We start from the raw sequence: 21,747 nt of genomic DNA, 5'->3' as shown, positions 1-21,747 counted from the left end.
GTTATGTCATATCTCTATTAATGAAGAGAATCCTTTTAATGACACAGTATACTGCCAAAAACTACTTTTTCAGAGATGGGAGAGATATAAACCTGTAGATCTAGAGTTGGACAGGTCTTCAGAAACCATTTAGTACAACCCCAAGGCCCTTCAAGGGTTGGGAAACCCATCACCCCTTGGGGAATTCCATTAGACTCTTTGATAATTGTTAGAAAGCTTAAATCTGCCTTTCTGCAGCTTCCAGCCCAATTCTCTGTCATCTGATTACAAGAAGAACAAAAAGAACTCCACTTCTTTATGGGATCAGTTGAAGGAGGATTGATTGAAGACACTAGGGACATATCTGTTTTGTAAAATATAAGGCAAGTGAGGGCCTGATGTATCTTTGGGTATTTGAAGGGCTTACATTGTAGAAGAGTGAAAACTTGTTCCATTAGTTGGGAGAAGCATGGGAAAGTTACAGTGGCAGATTTAGATTCAACTGAAGGGGAAAAAAAAAAGGCAAACCTTCCTTCCTACCAACAGAGATGACAGAAGTGGAATTGTCTGTCTCAGTAAGAGAGTGAACTTCCCCTTACCAAAGATCTCCAAGCAAAGGCTGAGCCACCATTTGTTGGCAGTGTTGCAGAAGGAATTCTGGGTAATGTACAGTTTCAACTAGACGGCCTCTGAGGTCACCTTCCAATTCCTAAAACCATGTGATTCTATGAATCTTGACGGAGAATACTCTGATAATGGAGACAGCTATGAAATTACTCTTTTAACAGATGAAAAGGAGGAGAAGGCGGTCACTGGGTGCCTAGAAAAGTCAACCTTTAGGGCTGGGGAAAACAAAAGGAGACTGAACTATTAATGACAGATATTAAGGCCTTTTCTTGTTTTGTCTAGGGGAGGGTGGAGCCTGGATGCCTAATTTAGGAAAAGCAAAAGTGAAGTCTGAGACATCTAAGACAAACTTTACTTCACAATTTTGCTTCAACTCCATTCCCATTAACTTTCCAGATACAAACCGAATGAGGAGGCATGTCATTTGGTCCTGTACAGCTGTGTGTGTGTCAGCAAGGTTTTGATGTGTAACATATATACTAACTGTGCTTTGAAACATTTGTGCTTTTTTTTTAATGTGATTTACTTTAATCATAAAATTTTGTTCCTAGAAGACTTACTAGTCAAGATAACACCACATTTGAAGCTTGGTACCTCAGAGGAAAAAGTAATAGGAGTTGGTAATGAACATAAATCAGTCCTCCTGATCCTTGTTTTTGGTGACAACCAGGAAAAACACAGATTAAATGAAACATTTATGAAGCTGGGCTTAATATTTATATGCAGTTGTTATTGGGGTATGTGGCCACCACAGAATCCCCAAACAATTTCAAGTGATCGGTAATTATTGCTCCAGACCAAGGTGGCAGCAAGAGGAGTCCGTTCCAAGTCAAGGCTTAGGTCTAACCTTATTAAGAAACCCGTCATGTGTTCAGCACACTCTACTTTACTCTCACTCTAGATGATTGGAAGCTATAGTGAATAGAGCTCTGAATATGGAGTCAGAAAGGCCTGGGCTTGGATCCTGATTCACTTGATGAAGTGGTCCTTGGCAAGTCACATCAACGTTCTGGGCTTCAGTTTCCTCATTCATGAAGTGGTGATAATAATAATAGCAGTGCTTTCCCTGGGCTATTGTGCAGATCAAAAATAAATTGACACATGTAAAGTGCTTTTTAACCTAAGAATGCCATTTATTATCAAGGTTAGTTATTTTTAGAATGCTGATATCTGACCACAAGGAATTTTCCAATTTCTGTTTTGTAAAGCAAGATGGGGCACATTTTGAATCCATGCTGTATGTTGATTTCTCTGTTGCTGATGATACACTTGATGTTCATTGCTTAGTATCCAGAAGCCTTTGCTCTTCTGATACTGGTGCTATGGAGCCTTTCTCCTTCACCATTGCGATGTCTCTTAATAACCTAACATGGTTGGAAGTTGAAAGCAAAGGAGATGAAACTCCGTTTTGTTGCTCGTTTGTCTCAGAACAAGCTCTCGGTGGACTAGGCCAGCCCTTCAGTAATTTCAAAGTACTGGTCTCAATTCCCCCTCAGTGCTTAGTTATTTCTATTTGATTCAATCCAGTGCAGTGTTAAGATAATTACCTCATATTGTTCAAAGCTTTCAGTATATCTAGAAACTGGCAACAAGGAAATTTATTTTTTTTAAATTTTTCGTGGGAAGTGAAATAATAGGCTTTAGTATAATAACTTAATTACAACATACAGCTGGTTTTCAAAAAGAAGATTTCAAATACATTTTAGGGGGAAAAAGTCTTTGAACTTTTGTCTGCTTAATTCATTAACTTATGTCCTCTCCCTTTCCCTTCCTACCTTTAGTTTTGACAGGGAAGATTTTAACTAAAAAAAACAAAACAACCCTGAACAATTTTCTCTCTCTCATGCCTTCCACCCACTATTTGTGCCCCCAACACAATAAAACATAGTTTGACTTAAAATAGCATCTATGTATTCCATGAGGAGTTACTCTCTGGGGAGTATGTAGTCATCTTTCTGTAAATGAATGAAGGGTTGCATCAAAGGACTGATTGTCCTTAAATATGGTGAAGCAAAGGGGTGAGGTAGGCTCTTTTTTACTCTAACTAGATTCCTCTCTGTGTTTCTGTCTTCCAGCTCCTTTTTGCCTCACTTGACCTAAGGGTTGTTGTTGTTCATTTGTTTCAGTTGTGTCCAATTCTTCATGACCCTGTTTGAAGTTTTCTTGGCAAAGATACTGGAGTGGTTTGCCATTTCCTTCTCCAGCTCATTTTGTAGATGCAGAACTGAAGCAAACAGGATTTAGTGACTTACCCAGGGTTACACAAATAGTAAGTGTCAGAGGTCAGATTTGAACTCAGGTCTTCCTGACTCAAGGCCCTGCACTCTACCCACTGTGCCATCTAGTCCCTTAAACCATAGAAGAGATTATGAGAGATTGAGCAATGAATTGATGTAGGATAAATCCTAGTTTTCTTCCTGCCTTTCACCACAGTGATCAAACCCAAAATGTGATAGGAAATTCTAAATATAAATTTCTAAATTTTAAGTATTATTATTATTATTGAGTCTCTTTGTGTCCTTTCAAAACATGATGAGCTTCAAAGTTTCCTTAAATCCTTTGCTTCTAGATTTCAGTTAATTTTACCACTTAGTATTGTGCCACACTGGGTGAACTGGAAGATTAATGAAGGTTGCAGACAGTAGTAACTGTACACCAGGACCCATATCCTGGGGTAATTTTTCCTGTCCTCCTCTCTTTAATTAATTAGCTAATTAATTAATCCATTCATTCATTCATTCATTCATTCATCCATTAACTCATCCACTGTGGAGAGTTCCTTATGAGGAAACTATTGATTCCAAAGGAGACTGCCAACTGTCTTAGAGGATTGTCAGGAGATACCGAAATGTTAAGAGATTTTCACATATCCAGTATGTTTCAAAGGGAAGACTTGCGCACAGGTCATCCTAACACCGTGTCATATTGTCATATATTGATTATTATATTGTAATGCCACAAGTCTTATGTTAGAACAAAAAAATCATGAACAAAAATACATTAAACAAATTACTATGTTAATACTATGTTGCTGATATCTTGAATTTACATATCACTTTAATGTGGTAGCATGGCATATTAGATAGATAGCTGGACTTGGAATTAGGATGACGTGAGTTCAAATCTCACCTTAGACAATAGTATGTGAACCTGATCAAGCCATTTAAACTAGCTGAGCCTCTGTTATTTCGTCAGTAAAACAGGAGTGATAATAATAACTCCCAACTTGTTAGGTTATTGGAAGGATCAAATTAAATAATGAACATTAAGCACCTTGGTAACCTTAAGGTCATATATAAATGTGAGTTTTTAGCTTCATTTTTGGAAAAAGGAATTTAAGTTCCATTTTAACAGCTTCTCCCTTCATTAGCTTCATTTACTCTTCTAATGGAACTCTTTATTTACATTACATGTTGTAAAATCACTCATTTGGGCACAAGTAAAATTTTAAAAAATATTTAATTTGAGATGTTATAAAAATTCCATTCAGAAAAAGGAAGCTGGAGTAGGAGTAAATAATTTTGATGATGTCCTTCCTGATTCTCTAGACCAGTAATGCGTATTACACTGCCATGCGTTGGGCACTATGATGCCATCATCTTGCCACATGAGTCCTGTGCACACTGCTGAATTCTCTGGGACCTTTGTAAGCCTGTGGTCCATTTACAAATGCCCCTGGCAGTAATGTGTTCAGTAGTATGATACCACAGGAAAAACTCAGGCCTTGAGTAGTAACAGATGTGTTATATGTTGCCTTGGCTCCTTACTAGCCATGTAACTTTGGGCAAGTCACATAATTTTCCTGAGTCTCAGTTTCCTCATCTGTAAAATGGGGTTAGAAAAACACCTACCTCATAGGGCTGGGATGAAGAAAGTACTTTGTAAATCTGAAAATGCCATATAAATGTGAATTATTGTAATTTTAGAAAGTTTAATGAACTCCTTTAGGCATTTAAATTTATTTTGTAAGTTAATTAGGGACTACCAATTCTGCATATATTCTGAATATTCCCTAATTTCTTCACCCCAGAGATTAGACTTTTGAACTGTACTATTCAACATTTTTAATGAATGACTTGGGTAATAGTAGATAGTGCTTTGTATAGTACTTATTGTGTTCCAGGCACTGTGCTAAAAGTTTTACAAGTATTGTTTCATTTGATCTTCAAAAACCCCTCTAAGGTTGATGCTATTATTATCCCCATTTTGAAGTTGAGGAAAAACAGATAGCCAGAGGTTAAGTGACTTGCCCAAGGTCACACAGCTAGTAAATATCTGAGGCTGCATTTGAACTCACATCCTCCTGACTCTAGCCCCAGTACTCTGTCCATTATGCCACTGGGCTGCCTCTTGGATGAAGGTATAAATCATATGCTTTGGCTTAAATGCCATGAATGAATGTATAGATGGCATGAAGTAGATGAAGGCATACATGACATGTTTCATTTGTAGGTGACACAAAATTGGGGATGGCTGACAGGGTTAGACAATAAACTCAGGATCTGGAAAAGTCTTGACAGACCAAAACAATAGGTTAAATTTAGTAATGTGAGATTTAATAATGATAAATGTTGGTTAAAATAATCAACTTCACAAGTACCAGGAGGTGTGGGCAAACTATAGTTTGAGTAGAAGAAGTAGTTTGGGGTCTTGAGATGCATTAATGGAAGCACAGTGTACTTAATAAGGGGGCAGGAGGTTTTGACTGTGCCACTCTGCTCTAGGCAGACCACATTTGTGATATTATGACCGGTCCTGGGCATCCCATTTTAGGAAGGACATTAACAACCTGGAACACATCCAGAGGGCAGTAAGAGAACTAGAGACCATGTTACATGGGGATTGGTTGGAAGAATTTGGAACATTTGGCCTGGAGAAGAAAAGACTTAAAGGGATAGGATAACTGTCTTCAAGTATTTGAAGGTCTTTAATCCAGAACTCCAAACATTTTTGGTCAGGTAACTCTTCAGTAAAAACAAAATGTTCATGCACTCTTTAAACCTCATCTTTTCCTTAAATGTTCAACACTAGTGCAAGTGGCACCTTCCACCTTAAGGCCATGACTGATAGCCTTTAGTGTTGGTGCCTTCCTCCAAAATTAACTCTGTACATGTGTGTGTGTGTGTGTGTGTGTGTGTGTGTGTGTGTGGTGGGGAGGGGGGCGGTGTTCCTCCAGCTAGACTGTAAGATTATCAAAGGCAAGGACTCTTTCCTTTTTCTCTTTATAGCTTTGACATATTACCTGGCACACAGTGGATACCTAATAATTGCTTGTCGATTGCCATGTCCTACCAGTCTGCTGAGCCCATAGATCTGTCATTAGTCTCCTTCTCCTCCCTCTTCCCTTTTTGCTTAGTCTATCTGTTACCACCATCAAATACTTGCCTAGCACTTGGAGGGAAGTGAGGAGGAAGAGAAGAATCTGTAAGTGACCTTATTGCAAACCCCTTTGCAGCCTCCCCTTTTCTGTTGCTGATGTTGCCTCCTCCTCTATCATCTCAACCTCTAGCAGTTGCTACCACCCCTAACCTAGAAGTCCTAGTCCTGGTTGCTCTGCTATCTCCAGGACCTAGTCTCCATGCTCAGCCTAGGTCTATCCCTGCTGCAGCCCTGCCTGCCCAGCCCCTTCAGTACCAACCATCCCTGTTGCCATCCCATTCATGAACCCCCACCTGTCTATTCCCATTGCAGTTGTCCCACCCTTTAGACTCTCTTAGCTTGTGTCCATCTGCTTCTTTCCTCTCCACCTCATGGTAATTTCTAATGGAACCTGTTTCTACTGTTACTAAAACCATTTAATCCTTAGAGAAAAGTCTAGAAGAAGGAAGGAACCAGGGTTTGCTCTGCCAAAATAGAAAACCTTCTGCTAGAAACCCACTGAGCTGCCTGATCCAAATCCTTATTTGTTATGAACCACTGGGGCCAAGACCCCCTTTTTGGAAACCATGATCTAGAGGAAGAGTCAAACTTGTTCCGCCTGGTCCCAGAAAGTAGAACTAGAAACAGTGGGTAGAGGTTGCCCAGAGGCAGATCTCACCCCTTTTTAAGGGCAAAACATCCAACAGGAAGTAGTACTTGAAAATGATACAGGCTATCTTTGGAAGTAGCAGGTTCCCCATCACTGAAAATCAAGAAGAAATGGATGACCATTTGTGGGAAATTCAGTACAGGAGATTCTAGATGTTAATTGGTCTAGATGTCTGTCCTCCCAATTTTGATCCTGTGACTTCACAGAAAGGTTCACTTCACCCCTGTTAAGATATAGTGTTGGGTTATTTATTCAGGATGATTTTGCCCATGACTGAGGGCAACTCTGAATGGTGGAAGGCTGATCCAGCAGACTTCAAGGCAAGTTTTATTCCATCTATAGAAAATGGGAGGCTGTGAACTCAAAGGGAAGACAAGCTGTTTATCCTGGATATTCATAGGATCATATCATTAGAACTTGAAGAAGTTCTTAGAGGTCATCTTGTAATTCTTGACCTCAAAAGTTATTTTTTCCAAGACCCTCATTTTACATTTGAGGAATTGGAGACCTTGCTTGGTTAAGCAACCTGTCTAAGATCACACTTTTACTAAGGGCTAACATTCAAACTCAGTTCCAAATCTAGCATTCTTTTCACTCTTCCAGGCTGTCATGTTTAAGGGTGATTTGTCTTAGTCCTTGGTTTTGAAGGATTTTTCATGAGAATATACCTCTGAAATTATAATAGAAATGAAATAGGGAACATGGTTTGATTTATAAAATCTTGATTTACATGCAACTTTTTGAGAATGGATCTGCTGCAGAGACTTAAATCTTCTGATTCCTGATTGCCTGTGATATTATGAATATTTCTGGATTTTAAAATGCATTATGCCAAAATTGGGGTAGTTTAATCTGAAATATCTCTTTCAGATAATTATCCCCATTTCATAAGTAACTAATACAGTATCTTTAAGACAATTTACCTGGAACATGGGAAAAATAAGAGTTCAGTGACTTTATTATTATAAAATAATAAAATTTTATAAACCCCCAAGAAGAGGTAGTATGATTTAGTAGTAGAGGACTGGCCTTGGAGTCAGGAAGACTCATCTCTAACATATACTGCTATTGGTACTATGGGCAAGCTACTTAACCTCTAGGTACTCCCAGGCAACTTTCTGACTGCAAGTTATAAAGAAATAGCAGATCCGTTTAAGTTGAGGGAATTTCCACACTGGGAATTCCTGACACTGATGAAATCACAGGACTGTACCCTCTAAAAATGAACTCTATAGTTTATCTAACAATACTAGTCTTCTATATGAAATAAACAGTTCTTGAATAGTTTTTTAAACATTTCATACTTTTTGATGAATAATTAAGAAATCCTAGCTTTGTAGCACTTTTTAGGAATCTCAAATCATCATATTTGGGTATGACTGCATTTGTATTTTTTGCTCTGAAAAATTTTGTCAACTTTTTGTTATATACTTCTAAAGGGTAAAAAGTAGACATTCCTAAAACTCTAGGTTGATTTTGGGAAGCTGGCACCCTTGATTAGAATGTTTTGATTATGACTATAATGCAACCTAATGATTGCATCGGTGATACCTAGCTAGAATAACATTTTGACTAGGAAATATTAATTCATAAAATGTGTCACAAATATATGAAGAAAGAACAAGCTTATGCTAATAAAAGATATAGCAATCAATATATGTGTGTTTATATATACATACATGTATGTATATATATATACACACATACACACAGAGCCTTTGTATGTGACATATTTATAAATGTATGCTTATGTGCTGCACCACATTCAGATGATATGCTGGAGATTGTATCAGTTTGTCAGTCGACAACCATTTTTTTAAAATAACTACCATTTGCTAGATATTAGTAATACAAAGAGAAAGTTTTAATAGCTCCTACCCTTGAGTAGCTTAATATCTGTTAGCCAAAATATGTATATATATGAATATATGTGTGTGTGTAAGTATACACACACACACACACACACGCACACACACACACACACACACACACGTATATACCAAAAAAATAGAAGGTCATTTGCAGGTGGAGGCCCTTTGCTGCCGGGAGGATCAGGAAAAGCATCAATCAATCAATCAGTCAACAAACATTTATCAAGTATCTACTCTGTACCAGGCACTGTAGAAATCATCCTTGAGCCAAATTTTGAAGGAAATAAGGATTTCTAACTGACGATGAAGAGAAAAGAGAGACTCCCAGCCATGAGGGACAATCAGTACAAAGATCTGGAGACAGAGGATGAGTTGTCATATGTGAGGAATAATAAGAAGGCAGTTTGGCTAGACCAGGGGTGGGGAACCTGCCTCCTTGAGGCCACATGTGGATAGACTTTGGGAAGAAGAGTAATGTATAATAAGGCTGGAATGGTAGATTGGGGTCAGGTTGTGAAGAGCTTTAAAAGACAAAAAGAGAGTTTTATGGTTTATCCTAGTGGCAGTAGGGAGCCATTGGAATGTATTGAGTAGGTGAATTAAATTGTCACTCGTTTTAGGAAAATCACATAATTAGCTGTATGGATAATGAATTGGAGGCGAAACTTGAATCAGGAAGACTAAATGGGGGCAATTACAATGGTACAGTTGAAGGATGCTGAAGGCCTGAATTGGTGTAGTGAGTGTATGACTATAGAGAGTAGGGCAGTTGCAAGAGACAATGTTCTGATAAAAACAAAGATTTGGCAATTGACTAAATATGTGGGGTGAATAGAAAGTTGAGAATAAAGTCAAGATTATAAACCTGGTAGACTGGGAAGATAATGGTGACCTCAACAGAAATAGGGGTGAAATCAAAGCACAATAGAGGAAAAGTCTGAGTATGATGTTCTGTTGTTTTCATTTATTTGAATAGCACAGGAAGCATGAGATGAATGGATAAGGTCTCCATTAGACAGCATTGAGTGAGTGGCAGAGTGAAATTCAGAGAGGGAGAAGGGGGAGACTCCCTGTCTGTTTGAACATGCCCATGCACTGCTATCCACATATATGCATATGACTGGGAAATAACTAAGGACTAAAATCATATTTAGAATGGAAAATATTGATGAGCAAATTCACCAATTCTGCTTCTTTTTGTGCTTGCATATTATACATTTCTGAAGCAAGAATCCTTGCCTTGTCAATGAGGACCTGGGGTCTCAACCAGTAGAGCCAATGCAAATTCTGGAGAAGTCTTATCAGATTAAAACTTCTCCCATGATATCTGCTACACAGGGACCAGCCTAGCTAACTATATCACCTCATTGGTAGGTTGACCACTAGGTAATGAATTATTTAACTCTGGCAACACAGGAAAAAATGCAACATTAAAATATTCTTCGGTCCTTCTGTTTCCACAATGGTAATGGCAAAGAATCGAAAAAGGAGGTAGAGAGCTGTAAGAAACACATTTTTTAGACATCTATAATCGTTAACTTGACCATGAACTCTGAACATGAAATCTTCGCCTCACCATCAATACATTTCCATATTAATGGAAGAATCAACTCAGTATTAACATCCTCATTATAAACCAAATCAGAAAACTCAGGAAAGTTGCTAAAAGGAAGGATGTCTCAAAGGTTCTCTTTGGAGAATCTAACAAAAGAATTGGTTGAGTTGATTTCGTTCTATGCTCAAAGGCAATAAAAATGATAATTTCACAAGACACTTGGTCATCTGGTCTTGTAGTACTCCTATTGAACATCAGCAAAAAGGGCACAAAGATGTTAATTGCAACTTATGCATCAACACTACTTCAGAGAAAAAAAAAGGTAAAGAAATTCTTCCAAGAAATGAACAAATCCCTACAAACCAAGTCAACATTTATTTGTATACTTGGTGATTTCAATTTGAAGATGAGTATGGGGAGGATAGAGAAAAGTATGTTGGAAAACATGGTTCAGATTTAAGAAATGAAAAATGACAAAGGCTTGTTGGACCACTTAGAAATTCCACAGCAGTATATGCTTTCTTTAAGAAGAGAGTTGAAAGCCACTACACTTAGCAAGCACTGAGACATATCACAAAATTAACCACTTATGTGAGCATGCAGGAAATGAATGATGACCCACTTGGTGTGGGAAGTCATATTAGAACCAGTTGTTTGTGCCCTGTGAGGCTGTCAATGAAAATCAAGATTAAATTAGAGGAAAGAATAATGAGATGAAGACATTGCATATAATTGCAAGAAATTAAACCTGACCTATCCAAAGAAGATAATAATGCAGAATAATGAGAAATGGAAAAAATGACAAAGATAATTATAAGCGTAACCACTGCAAAAACAGACCTGTGCTAACCCTGTTGTGCATTTTTTGTTAACGACTTAAATGAAAGCATAGCTAGCCTTTTGTCAACTCTGCAGGTGGTCCTTGGAGGTCTATCTGGCAGGTTCAGTGATGAAGTCAGCATCAACCAAAGATTGCCACTAATTAAAATGATGACAAATTTTAAACAGAGCCAGGTGTAAAGTCCTACACTTCGGCTCAAAAAATTGGCAGAACAAATATTAGATGGGAGAGATTTGACTGGAAAACAATTCATGTGAAAAACTTCCAGCAGTTAAATGTAATTTTCTCCCCTCATTCCCCAAAAGCTAATGTAATGAAATTTTAGTCTTCCTTAAGAGAAACATAGCATCCAGAACAAGGGGACAGCAGAATTCCCATTGTACTTTGCTCTGTTCTTATCATCTATGGAATTTTGTGTTCAGTTCTAGGTACCACACTTTAGTTAGGAAATTGACAAGCTTGTATATGCAGAATAGAGTGACCAGGATGGTTGAAGACATTGAATTCCATCTGTTGAACGAACTGCTGATGTTTAATATAGAGAAAGTAAACCCAAAGGTGACATGACAGTCGTTTGGCTTAAGTACTCTATATTCTAGCCAAACTGGACTACTTGCATTTCCTTTAATTCAGCACTCCATCTCTAACCGTAGTGCATTTGCACAGTGTGTCCCCCATCCATGGAATACATTTCCTTCCCAGTTCCACGTGGAATCACTATTTTCCTTCAAGGTTTCAGTTCACATGTCATTTCCTACTGGAAGCCTTTCTGATTCCCTTAGTATTTAGTGCTCTCTACTTCCTCTTCAAATTATATATAAAATTATATGTTTCACACCCCTCCCCTCACCTTCACTCCCTCCAGTGATATGAAAACTCCTTGAAGGAAGAGACTACTTTCCATTTTGTCTTTTTATCACTACTGTTTAGCATATCATACACACAATAAATGATCATTGGATCAGAATAGATTGGCCATCAAGTTGAAAAGGGCTTGGAATTGATCTACTTGGTCTAAGAAGGCAGAACTAGGAGAATTGGGCACAAGTTATAGGTAGGATAATTTAGGCTTCATGTAAATAAGTGTAAAGAAAAAAATCGAGGCTTATGTGAAGAAATATTTTTAAAAATTAGAGTTATTCAGAAGTTGAATGGGCTGCCTCAAGAGGTGGTAGGCTCTTGGAGGAATTCAAGAAGCTAGATGACTACATTTTGAGTATACTACAGTGGTGATTCCTTTCATGTGTAGGTTAGACTAGATGGATGCTAATTTCCCTTCCAACTTTTGAGTTGGTAATTCTTCCCCAAACCTGAGAATCCCTTTCTCCATCTAGACCTATTAACTATCTATTCTTTAAGAACCTACTTAAATGCCACTTCTTTCATGAAGCCCACTTCCTCATAACCCCCAGCTGATTTCTTCTCTTAAATTTAACTTGACAAACATTTATTAAGCAACTGTTTTGTGCAAGGTGTCATGCTAGATCATTAGTAGAACTACAAACTTTTGAGACGATTTCATTTTACTCACATGTTTGTAAGTAAGAATTAGGAAAACTGTAACAGAAAAATGTTTTGCTCTCACTGATCTTACATGTATAATTATGAGTAGAGAGAATTAAGAAAAACTATCAGAAAAATGCATAATTGCATCAGAGAGGTGTGAAACAAAATTCTATATTATATCCTTACTGATGGGGAGTGGTGGTTAGGAAAAGTCTCATGGAGATTCTTATCTCACCTAGCTCTTTGCACCTCTATAAATGTGCTTAAAATACTATTTTACATGAATCACGCTTGTTTGTGCACATCTTATTTTCCCAGTTAGCCTATAAACTGATTGTGGGCAGGAGATATGTTTTATTTATCTTTGTATATTCTATGCCATACCATGCAAAGGGTCAAGGTCTATAGAAAGTGTTTAATAAATATTGATTGAATGAATAAATTCCTCTCAGGTTCAGTGTGAAGCTAAGGAAAAGAACAGGAAGAGTTTTATGGGTACTTTGGTGCATTCATTTTATTTGTAGTCATTTCAGCATCTTTCCTTCCACAGGAGAGAAATGAGCCACATTCTTTCATTACTGCCTTAGTTCAGGCTGCTCAGATCCCCAGAGGTTTTCCTATTTCAAGTTTTGCTAGCTCTTAAAGGAAATAGAATGTAGCAGAACTAAAATATTATCAGTCATTAGTGAGTTTTTGCCTCTAATGTTATGTCATGGTATTTTCATTACCTTCAGACTTACTTTATTGCACATGAGGTATGTTAGGGCTGTATTCCAGCTAAACCATCAACAATTTTTTAATAGCTCACTGCTTCTTCTTATACACATTTTCTACAGCATTGCATATTCATTCATTGCATTTCTGACATATTAACTCAACATTTCTCTCTGGTGATTAAGGAGGCATGAAGCATCTAGGATATACCAAAATGAAAAGAAATCAAGATACCACTTGGTTATAAATCATTCTAGCAAATGACTTCTGATGGAAATACTACCCATCCTATACAGCTCAGTTTCAATACCACCTATTTCACAAAGCCTTCTCTCTCTCCCCTGTCTAGGGATGTTCTTTCAGCTGAAATCCATGTGGCATTTATTAAATGACTATTATGTACCCGTCAATTAATCTATCCATCAGCAAGCATTTATGAAGGACATGCTATGTGCCACACAAGTTTTGCCTTCCTGGAACTGCTATTCTATTATAGGAAATAAAATTTATACATATAAGAAAATACATAATATATACAAAGTAGATGTAAACTCATTTTGCAGGTAAGACTAGTAATAACTGTGGGGAATGGAACAGGTCTCATTTATACGGTGCAACTTGAACTGAGCTTTAAAGGAAGCTAGCTATTCTAAGAGGCAGATGTGAAGAGGGATTGAATTTTGGGTTTGGGAGACAGCTCATAGGAAGATAGAAGGATGAATATAGAAGGTCAGGTGTAATACCCTGTTTTAATGTGTAGCTCATTTTTAGCTTGAGACAACATAATGGCCCCTAAAAAGTGCCTTTGCTTTTCTTCTCTTTAACTTTAGGAATTTTGTTTTAGATGACAATTTCTAAGTTGAGTCATGATTGCTCTGAGTTTCTAGTTATTGAAAAATCCTATCACTTGGGCAGAAATTGTGTTCCCTGTCTAACTTTACATTTCTAACTTCTAAACCCATGGCTTCTTTGTGGTTGAGACAAATTCAGTTTACTGGAAATACTTGGTTAACAAAACAGCAGATTATATTATAGTGTCTTTGGGGAGGCAGACATTGGCAAAGAAAATTGGGGAAAGAGCTGAATTTTGCTCAGGGCTTCCCTCAGCCTGGATCCTCCTGTAAGAAATGCCCATAGAAACAAGGTCCCTCATGATATTGCCCTTCCCTGCCATAGCTAATTCTTCCCTTTTCTCTATGTTTGCTCCAACCTATGGAATTTAGATGCTTGGAATCTCTTCCTCCCTGCTTCTGAGATAGTTTCTTCCTTGTATACAAAGTACTTAGGCCATGAACCAGTCCCTTCACCCACAGACACAAACATATACACCTATGTATATATTTACATACAAGGACAAATGCCTTGTTCACACTCAGGTCTGATCGAATGATTCAGTATTTAATAAATGTTTGCAGCTGGTCAAGGCACCAGAATCAGATGGGGTGGTTTCAGCCTCACCTTTGAATAGGGAGCAAGTTTTTCAGTTTGGCTGGTAAATAGATGAAAGGAATGGGTGAAGGGAATTCTTGTTTAAACAGCCTGGAATGGTAGCCTGGAGACAGGTTGTGAAGGACTTTAAATGTGAAAGAGGATTTTGTATTTAATTGTAATTGCAATGAGGAACCACAATAGGGTTATGATCAGATCTATACAAACAAATTCCTAGTTCATGTTGCTCACCACTTTATTTTATTATATTTTATGCTTGTACCTTTATACCCTAACTAGCTTATAGTTACCATGAGGACTGATTTTTCTTCCTCAGCCTTAAATAGTGACTTCTGAGTAATGGGCACTTAGTGAACACACAAAGTCATTATAGGAAGCAGATCTGCTCTTCCTACCATATGTGTTAATTGACGACTTTAATTGATAAACAATTATGGTTTAATTAGAAAATAATTTCAGTTCTTTTTTTCCCTCCCTGTGTTTTGAGTTACCAATGTATGTGGAGCATGTGCACATACACCTCCTCTACCCTTTCAGAAAAAGCATTTAATTTCACAGGGTTGCATTTTACTTTCTGAAACACTGACAACATGGGTTTCCTTTTTTCTTCATGTTTATAGGGTGCTGAGAAAATTTTGTCAATGAATGAATCAGGTGAACTGCAAGATCTCTTAACTAAAATTGAGGTAATTATAATTTTAACTAATTATTTTTATAAGTGACAGTATAAAAATATTTTAATTGCCCCCATTCCCAAATCATGTTGTATCTCCTATTAGAATGTAAGCTCCTTGGGGGAGGGTACTGCTTGTTATTGTGGTTTTATTTTTCTTCATTTTTTGTATTCCCAGTTCTTAATATACTATCTTGCACGTAATAAGTACTTCATAAATATTTATTCAATTGAATTCACAGTAAGAGGAGAGAGGAATTATGCCTATGTTTATATCTAGAAACATGTATGTACACATATGTGTGTATATGCATATATGTGTGTATGCATGCATATACGTATGTAGGCTTGAAAGTAGGGACTATTTCAGTTTGGCTTTTGTTTGCTCAGAGCCTAGGGCAATGTCTTGTACATGACAGGTGCTTCCTAAATGCTTGTTGAATAATTTGCAGGACAGTACTGTTTCCACTAGAACACACTGCCTTGTGAAAGGCCCAACCTCTGCTTGTGCCTCTGAGACACACACAGAAAAGTGATGAAATGGTACTATTTCTCCCTAGCCCTAGTGATTATTCTCAGCTTCAGGGGATGGTTCCTGGATTCAAAGGGGAAGCAAAGCCACTACATAGAGAACCAACCAGTTCTCTCATGATAAACAGCTGGGGCTGTTTATCCTTCCCTCTTCCTATGAACCCGAGAAGAGTTTCCTTTTGTTGATTAATGAAAGTCAAACCTTCCGTGTTATTTCTGATTCCATGAGGGAATCAGGTCAGTTATTTCCTATTATACTCCTTGTGGTTCATCCATGCCTGATTCATAGGCTTTATTTCTTTGAACTTCCTAAAAATAGGTCACCTCAAAGTCTGCCTATAAAACATCTGATCTGTTTTTCATGGGGCATAATATTTTGTTTGATAGAATTAAACACTTGACCCTTAGACTGAGAAGATAAAGTCAGAATGAGGTATATAAAGTAGCTTGATGCTAAGAATTCATTACAGAAATAAGGGTATTTCTGTGGATAAACCCTGGCCAGATGTGATTGGTGGATCCACAGAATCAAATATGATGCTTCTGTAGCAGAATTCTTAAGAGATTTTTCAGGATGTTTTGGAATACCTCTAGATGTTAGGATGGCCTAGTTTCCTTATGTGGCATAGCATTGCTTGTGGCATTCATGCCTTCTTATACTTTACATCTACATTGAATTACCTGGAATTTCTGTAAAATACATGAGTACCAAGTGGGTCTTTGCTAGACTTCTTGCGTTTTCCAGTATCTACATAGTGCTCTACAAAGAATAAGTGCTTAATAAATATTCACAGGTGGGTAGGCTGTATGTGCTAGAAGTCTCCAGCATTCATCTAGTCCCCTTATTTTACAGATGAATTAATTGTGTTCCACAGAGGCTAAATTGTTTGTCATGGTAACCATGGTAGGAAATAGGAGATCCAGGATTCAGAGTATAGTATGAAAACTGGTAGACTTGGAGTTGTGGGGCCTAAATTCAAAACCTTTCTCAACCACATACTGCCTGCTTGATCTTGGGCGAGTCACCACTCCTCTACCTTAGTGTCTTCATCTCTAAAATTATGGGATTGGACTAAATGAAAGTCCCTTGCTACTTTCAATCTGTGATCCTGTTAAACCTCAGTCCTCCGACTATGAATCCAGCACACTTCTACTGTACCATGCTTACTGTGATTGCATTTAATTAGCAAAAATGATTAATTGCATATGTTCTCAACCTTGCATCAACTAGGATTGCCATGTGTGAAAAGTATGTTTGAAAAATAACCAGAGGCACTATTCCAAATGACTGTAGATAGTGTATTAGTTGTCTTATTGCATAGAAATATCAGATGTTTGTGATGTCTCCACATCAATGAAGCATTGATATATATATATATATATATATACATATGTATATATATACATATATATACATATACATACATACATACATGTATGTGTGTGTGTGTATGTGTAATGATTATCCTTCAAGAGAAAAATGTATTTTTAAGTCAGATGTTAATTTATTGTTATAAAATTCCTCAGGAAGTTTCTAGTGGACAGAGCTATGTCTGGATTATGGTGACCAGAGATCAGTCTAGAGTGTCAAAATTTAGAGGTTTCTGAGGGCATTTGTATTCTTTCAGGAGGCATAAATTGGGTTATTTATGCTACAAAAATAATTAATTAAAATGTGAAATTTTTAAGTAGCATGCTTTTTCCTCTGTGGTGATCACATCCCATTCACATCTCTTCCGTCTATCCCTACCCTGCAGTGATCAGCAGGGAGCTCACAGTCTCATGGTTTCCCAGGATTCCTGTATCTCCCACTACTTAGCTTTGTGTCCTTAGGTCTGAGTTCTTGAGGTCACTATTGCCCTAGTCCCTCCTGTGCTCAATTTAATTTATCTTTAGATGGCGGTCATTGCCCTAGGCATCCAAATTGCTCATTATAGCTTTGTTATCAGTAACTTAGAACAACAGCTAGAAGATGAAATATCTAAGAGGGGTACTTAGGGGGACCCTGGGAATTTATGACGTAAATAATGTTGTCTAAAGTGAAGACGCCTGGGAGTAGATGATGAATATTCTCCTCAGTAGCTGATACTATTTCTAACTTTTAAAAAGTTAATCGGGGTAGTAAAATCCCTATTGCCCAATCCCTTCCAAAGAGGAATGGTACTAAACAAGGGCCAGGTGGCACCACCCCTCCTGTGGAAAAAGGAGCAATGCTTCAGCCCTGACCTGAAATAAGGGATGCCCAGAAACCCCTGCAGACCACGCCAGCGTGTGCCAGGAATAACATCTAACAGGGGGAGAGGGAGATGGTAAAGGAGTCTGAGGCAGCAGTTGGGAGGACAGCGTTGCTCCAGTCTTGCAGTGCTGCCATGGTCTCAGACTGGATTCTTGCTGTCATACTGTGCTCTGGTTCAAAGAAGATTGTCACTGGATCCAGTCCAAGGAATTTTATTTTTGCAAATACCAGAAAGTTTGAATCCTAATGTTATTTCATTTATAACAGATGTGTCTCTTGCTTACCACTTCATGTAAGCTAGGTGGCACGATGGATAGAACACTGGGACTGGAGTTAGGAAGACTTAAGTTCAGATTGGACCTAGACTAGATGTGTGACCCTAGGCAAGTCACTTAACATTTCTGCCTCAGTTTCCTCAACTGTAAAATGGAGATAAAAGCACCTACCTTTCAGAGTTGTTGTGAGGGTCAAATGAGATAATATTGGTAAAGCACTTGGTCCAGTGCCTTGAGCATAGTAGATGTTATATAAATGCTCGTTCTACCCTTCCCTTTCATATCATTTGTTCCAAAATAAAAATTTAATAAACGTATCTAGCAAGTGAACAGGTCACTAATTATTTTTCATCTATCTGCATTGGGTAGAAAAAAGAGAAGATGAAGATATCTGGGGTGTGTAGCAGCTTAATACAGTGCCTTAGATAGCACAGGGAACTTAATCAATAATGAATCAGTAAGACGGACTAGTTCATTCCTTCTAAAGCCAAGTAATTTTGAGGATATCAAAAAGTCAAACATTCACATGTTTGATAAATGTGACCTGCTATACTCGTACTGTTTGCCATCTGTAGATGTAGTTGAACACTACATAACAAATACCTTCCTAAAAAGTTGTTCAGAGCATGTACCCAAAGCCTCAGTGCAATTTTAAATTTTAATAGTCATTAACTACACTAAGGCCTTTGTGACACCTTGCATATATTTAATGTTTTAGAAATCAGATAATTTCCACAAAAATCTGGTTGATCACTTTGGGTATATATTCCCTGATGTTGAAGCAAAGTATCTGTTTCATTGTATTGACAGGCTTGAATACCATTAGCTATCTGTGTGACTTTAAGTAAGTCTCTTGACCTTTCTGTCATTCAGTTTCCACATATATAAAATAAGAATGATAATATCTGCTTCATATTGAATATGACAAACATACAAAGATGTAATCCATGTGAAAAAGCTTAGAAAAGCATTAAGTACTTGTACAAGCATGTCATATGATGACAGTTATAATCTTCAGTTTGTAGTGGCATCTAACAGCACTTTTTAAGTTCATTCCCTACTTCTGCCCACTGCTTTCTAATTTTTTTCTATCAAAAGCAAATTTAGGGATGCCTGATAGTTAAAGGATGGTCTCATTAAATCTCTTATTAAAATGAATATTCTTCTTTTAGTGCAAATAATTTACTCCTTACCATATATCATTTTAAAAAATCTATATTTGTATATATTGGATTGTTCCAAGTGGGGCCCACCTCTAACTTAATTTATCTAATGTTTAAGGGTTATAAAACACATTCCCACACATAAACCTTGTGATTAATTTAATGTAAATATTATTATCCCTATTTTTATATGAAGAAATTGATATTCACAGAAATGATGTGAAGTTTTCCACACTATACACATTTTGAACAACCCAGTCCCTCTCCCAGAGATGTAATGGTTGGCCAATAGTTGGCACTCTTCTCATCTTCTGAAAGATATTGTTTGAAAGAAAGTGAGTTGGAAAGAGAAGAAGGAGAACCAATACGATGCTTAGGAGGTAGTTAGCCTATTTCTCACCCTCTTGCTATACTGTGGTGAATTTGTAAGAAAGGGTGGCAAAGGTGGTTTTATGACATGATTATTTTCCAACTACTATTGAAGTAGGGGATCAAAGACCTGGTAACACTGGATATCCTAACACTTTTTCCACCTTCTTTTTCTTTTTTTCCATGTGCTTATAGAGAGTTCAGCATCCACATGAATGTCCTTCCTGTGGGGGCTTTGGCTTCCTTCCCTGTTCAGTGTGCCATGGAAGCAAGATGTCAGTGTTTCGGAACTGCTTTACAGACTCTTTCAAAGCCCTGAAATGCACAGCTTGTAATGAAAATGGACTGCAGCGCTGTAGGAGCTGTGCAAGCTAAAAATATCTTCTAATACAGAGCCTTGTTTTATTAACACCACTCAAGAGTTTGTTATATTCTTTTTTAATGGTTATGTTTATGGGATAATTAATAAACTTCATTTGTAATAATCACTGAATATTCACTGAAATCATATTAAGAAAGATATATATATGTATATATATGTATGTATATATACATATGTATATATATATATACATATGTATATATACATACATATATACCTACATATATATGTATGCAGGTATATATATACACACACACATATATATTGTTCACAAAATGCCTAAAGCTGGGTTCTCTATTGAATCATCAAGAGGGTAATGCTGATCAGTGCCTGACACTGTTCACTAAGTAAGAGCTTCTTGTCAAACACTCATTTTAAAGGTTACGCATAATAACATCAGAAGACACTCACTCTGGGTCTACCAGGCTCTCTTGGGTTCTCAGAGACCTATCTCCTTCCCTTTAGCTCTCTTTCCCTTTTGTGTATGGCAATATTTATCTTGTTTTCAAAGTCTAAGGGTTTAATGTGAATTTATGTGCTTGGGTGAGTACCACTCACATGGGGAAACTCATCTCTTCATTCTATCCCAGCTATTTCAGAGGAAGTTGTTTATACAAAAGCACATTCACATGAAGTTCACTAATCATCCTATTAGAAAGCAATAAAACAAATATATATTAATGAGCCCAGCACAGTCCTTTCATCTCATTCCAACTCCTCCAAATACCAGGAGGCTACCCAACTACTGAGGGTAACCCAAAACCTGAGAACTTAGTTCTTCCCAATTAACCCCACAAAAAAATAGCAGGTATCCACCCACAGGAATTTTCATCTTCCCCACACACGCACACACACAAAACAAAAAACAAAAACCTCTTAGGGCCTAGTCAGGGACAGGAATTCAGGAACTCTGGGCGTTTCAGTTTGTCTCCATCTCTTGAAGTGACTTGGGCTTAGCACCACTTACAAAACAGATCAGATGCTGATTGCCTCCTCCAGGTCATCCATCTGTGCCTCTGTTCTTGCTGCTATGGAGGCTGTGCTATTGCTTTTACTCTGGATGTCTTTCCTGCCTGCTATTCCTGCTTTGATTGCATGCTTTTAGGTCTGGATCATGCCCAGAGAGTACAGAGACTTGCTATTAAAATCTAATTGTAGGGGTAGCTAGGTGGTGCAGTAGATAGAGCACTGGCCCTGGAGTTAGGAGGACCTGAGTTCAAATACGGCCACGGATGCATACACTTACTAGCTGTGTGACTCTGGGCAAGTCACTTAACCCCAGTTGCCTTGCCCTGCCAAAAAAAAAAAAATCTAATTGTAGTACCCCAGGAGGCTGAGGAGCAGGATAGCTCTTGCCTCTCTTTCTTTCCTTTACCAAAGTTTGAACTGTCCTGTATCCCACATTATTTCCTCCGTGTCCCCTTTTAAAACATTCAGTCTTCATCTTGGCCTCACAGCTCGGTAGGCTGGACTAATGAGCTTCCTCCTTAACCAAGTATGCCTGATAATTCTCTCCAGGAAGACTTGAAGTACGAGTGAACATCTGTG

At 37.7% G+C, this 21,747-nt stretch overlaps 1 protein-coding gene across 1 annotated transcript in view; it reads left to right on the top strand.

Moving 5' to 3' along the window:
• Positions 1–20,253, top strand: part of GRXCR1 (glutaredoxin and cysteine rich domain containing 1) — a 123,148-nt gene extending 102,895 nt beyond the window's left edge. The window contains exons 3-4 of the mRNA XM_020989568.2: positions 15,191–15,256; positions 20,013–20,253. Coding sequence (XP_020845227.1) covers positions 15,191–15,256; positions 20,013–20,192 — 246 coding nt within the window. The 3' untranslated portion in view covers positions 20,193–20,253. The remainder of the gene's footprint in view (positions 1–15,190; positions 15,257–20,012) is intronic.
• Positions 20,254–21,747: the final 1,494 nt, after the last annotated feature.

This window comes from Phascolarctos cinereus, unplaced genomic scaffold, assembly GCF_003287225.1.
Source record: "Phascolarctos cinereus isolate Bilbo 61053 unplaced genomic scaffold, phaCin_HiC Scaffold_9;HRSCAF=440, whole genome shotgun sequence".
NCBI classification, from domain to species: domain Eukaryota; kingdom Metazoa; phylum Chordata; class Mammalia; order Diprotodontia; family Phascolarctidae; genus Phascolarctos; species Phascolarctos cinereus.
This window is presented reverse-complemented; position numbering and strand designations above follow the sequence as displayed.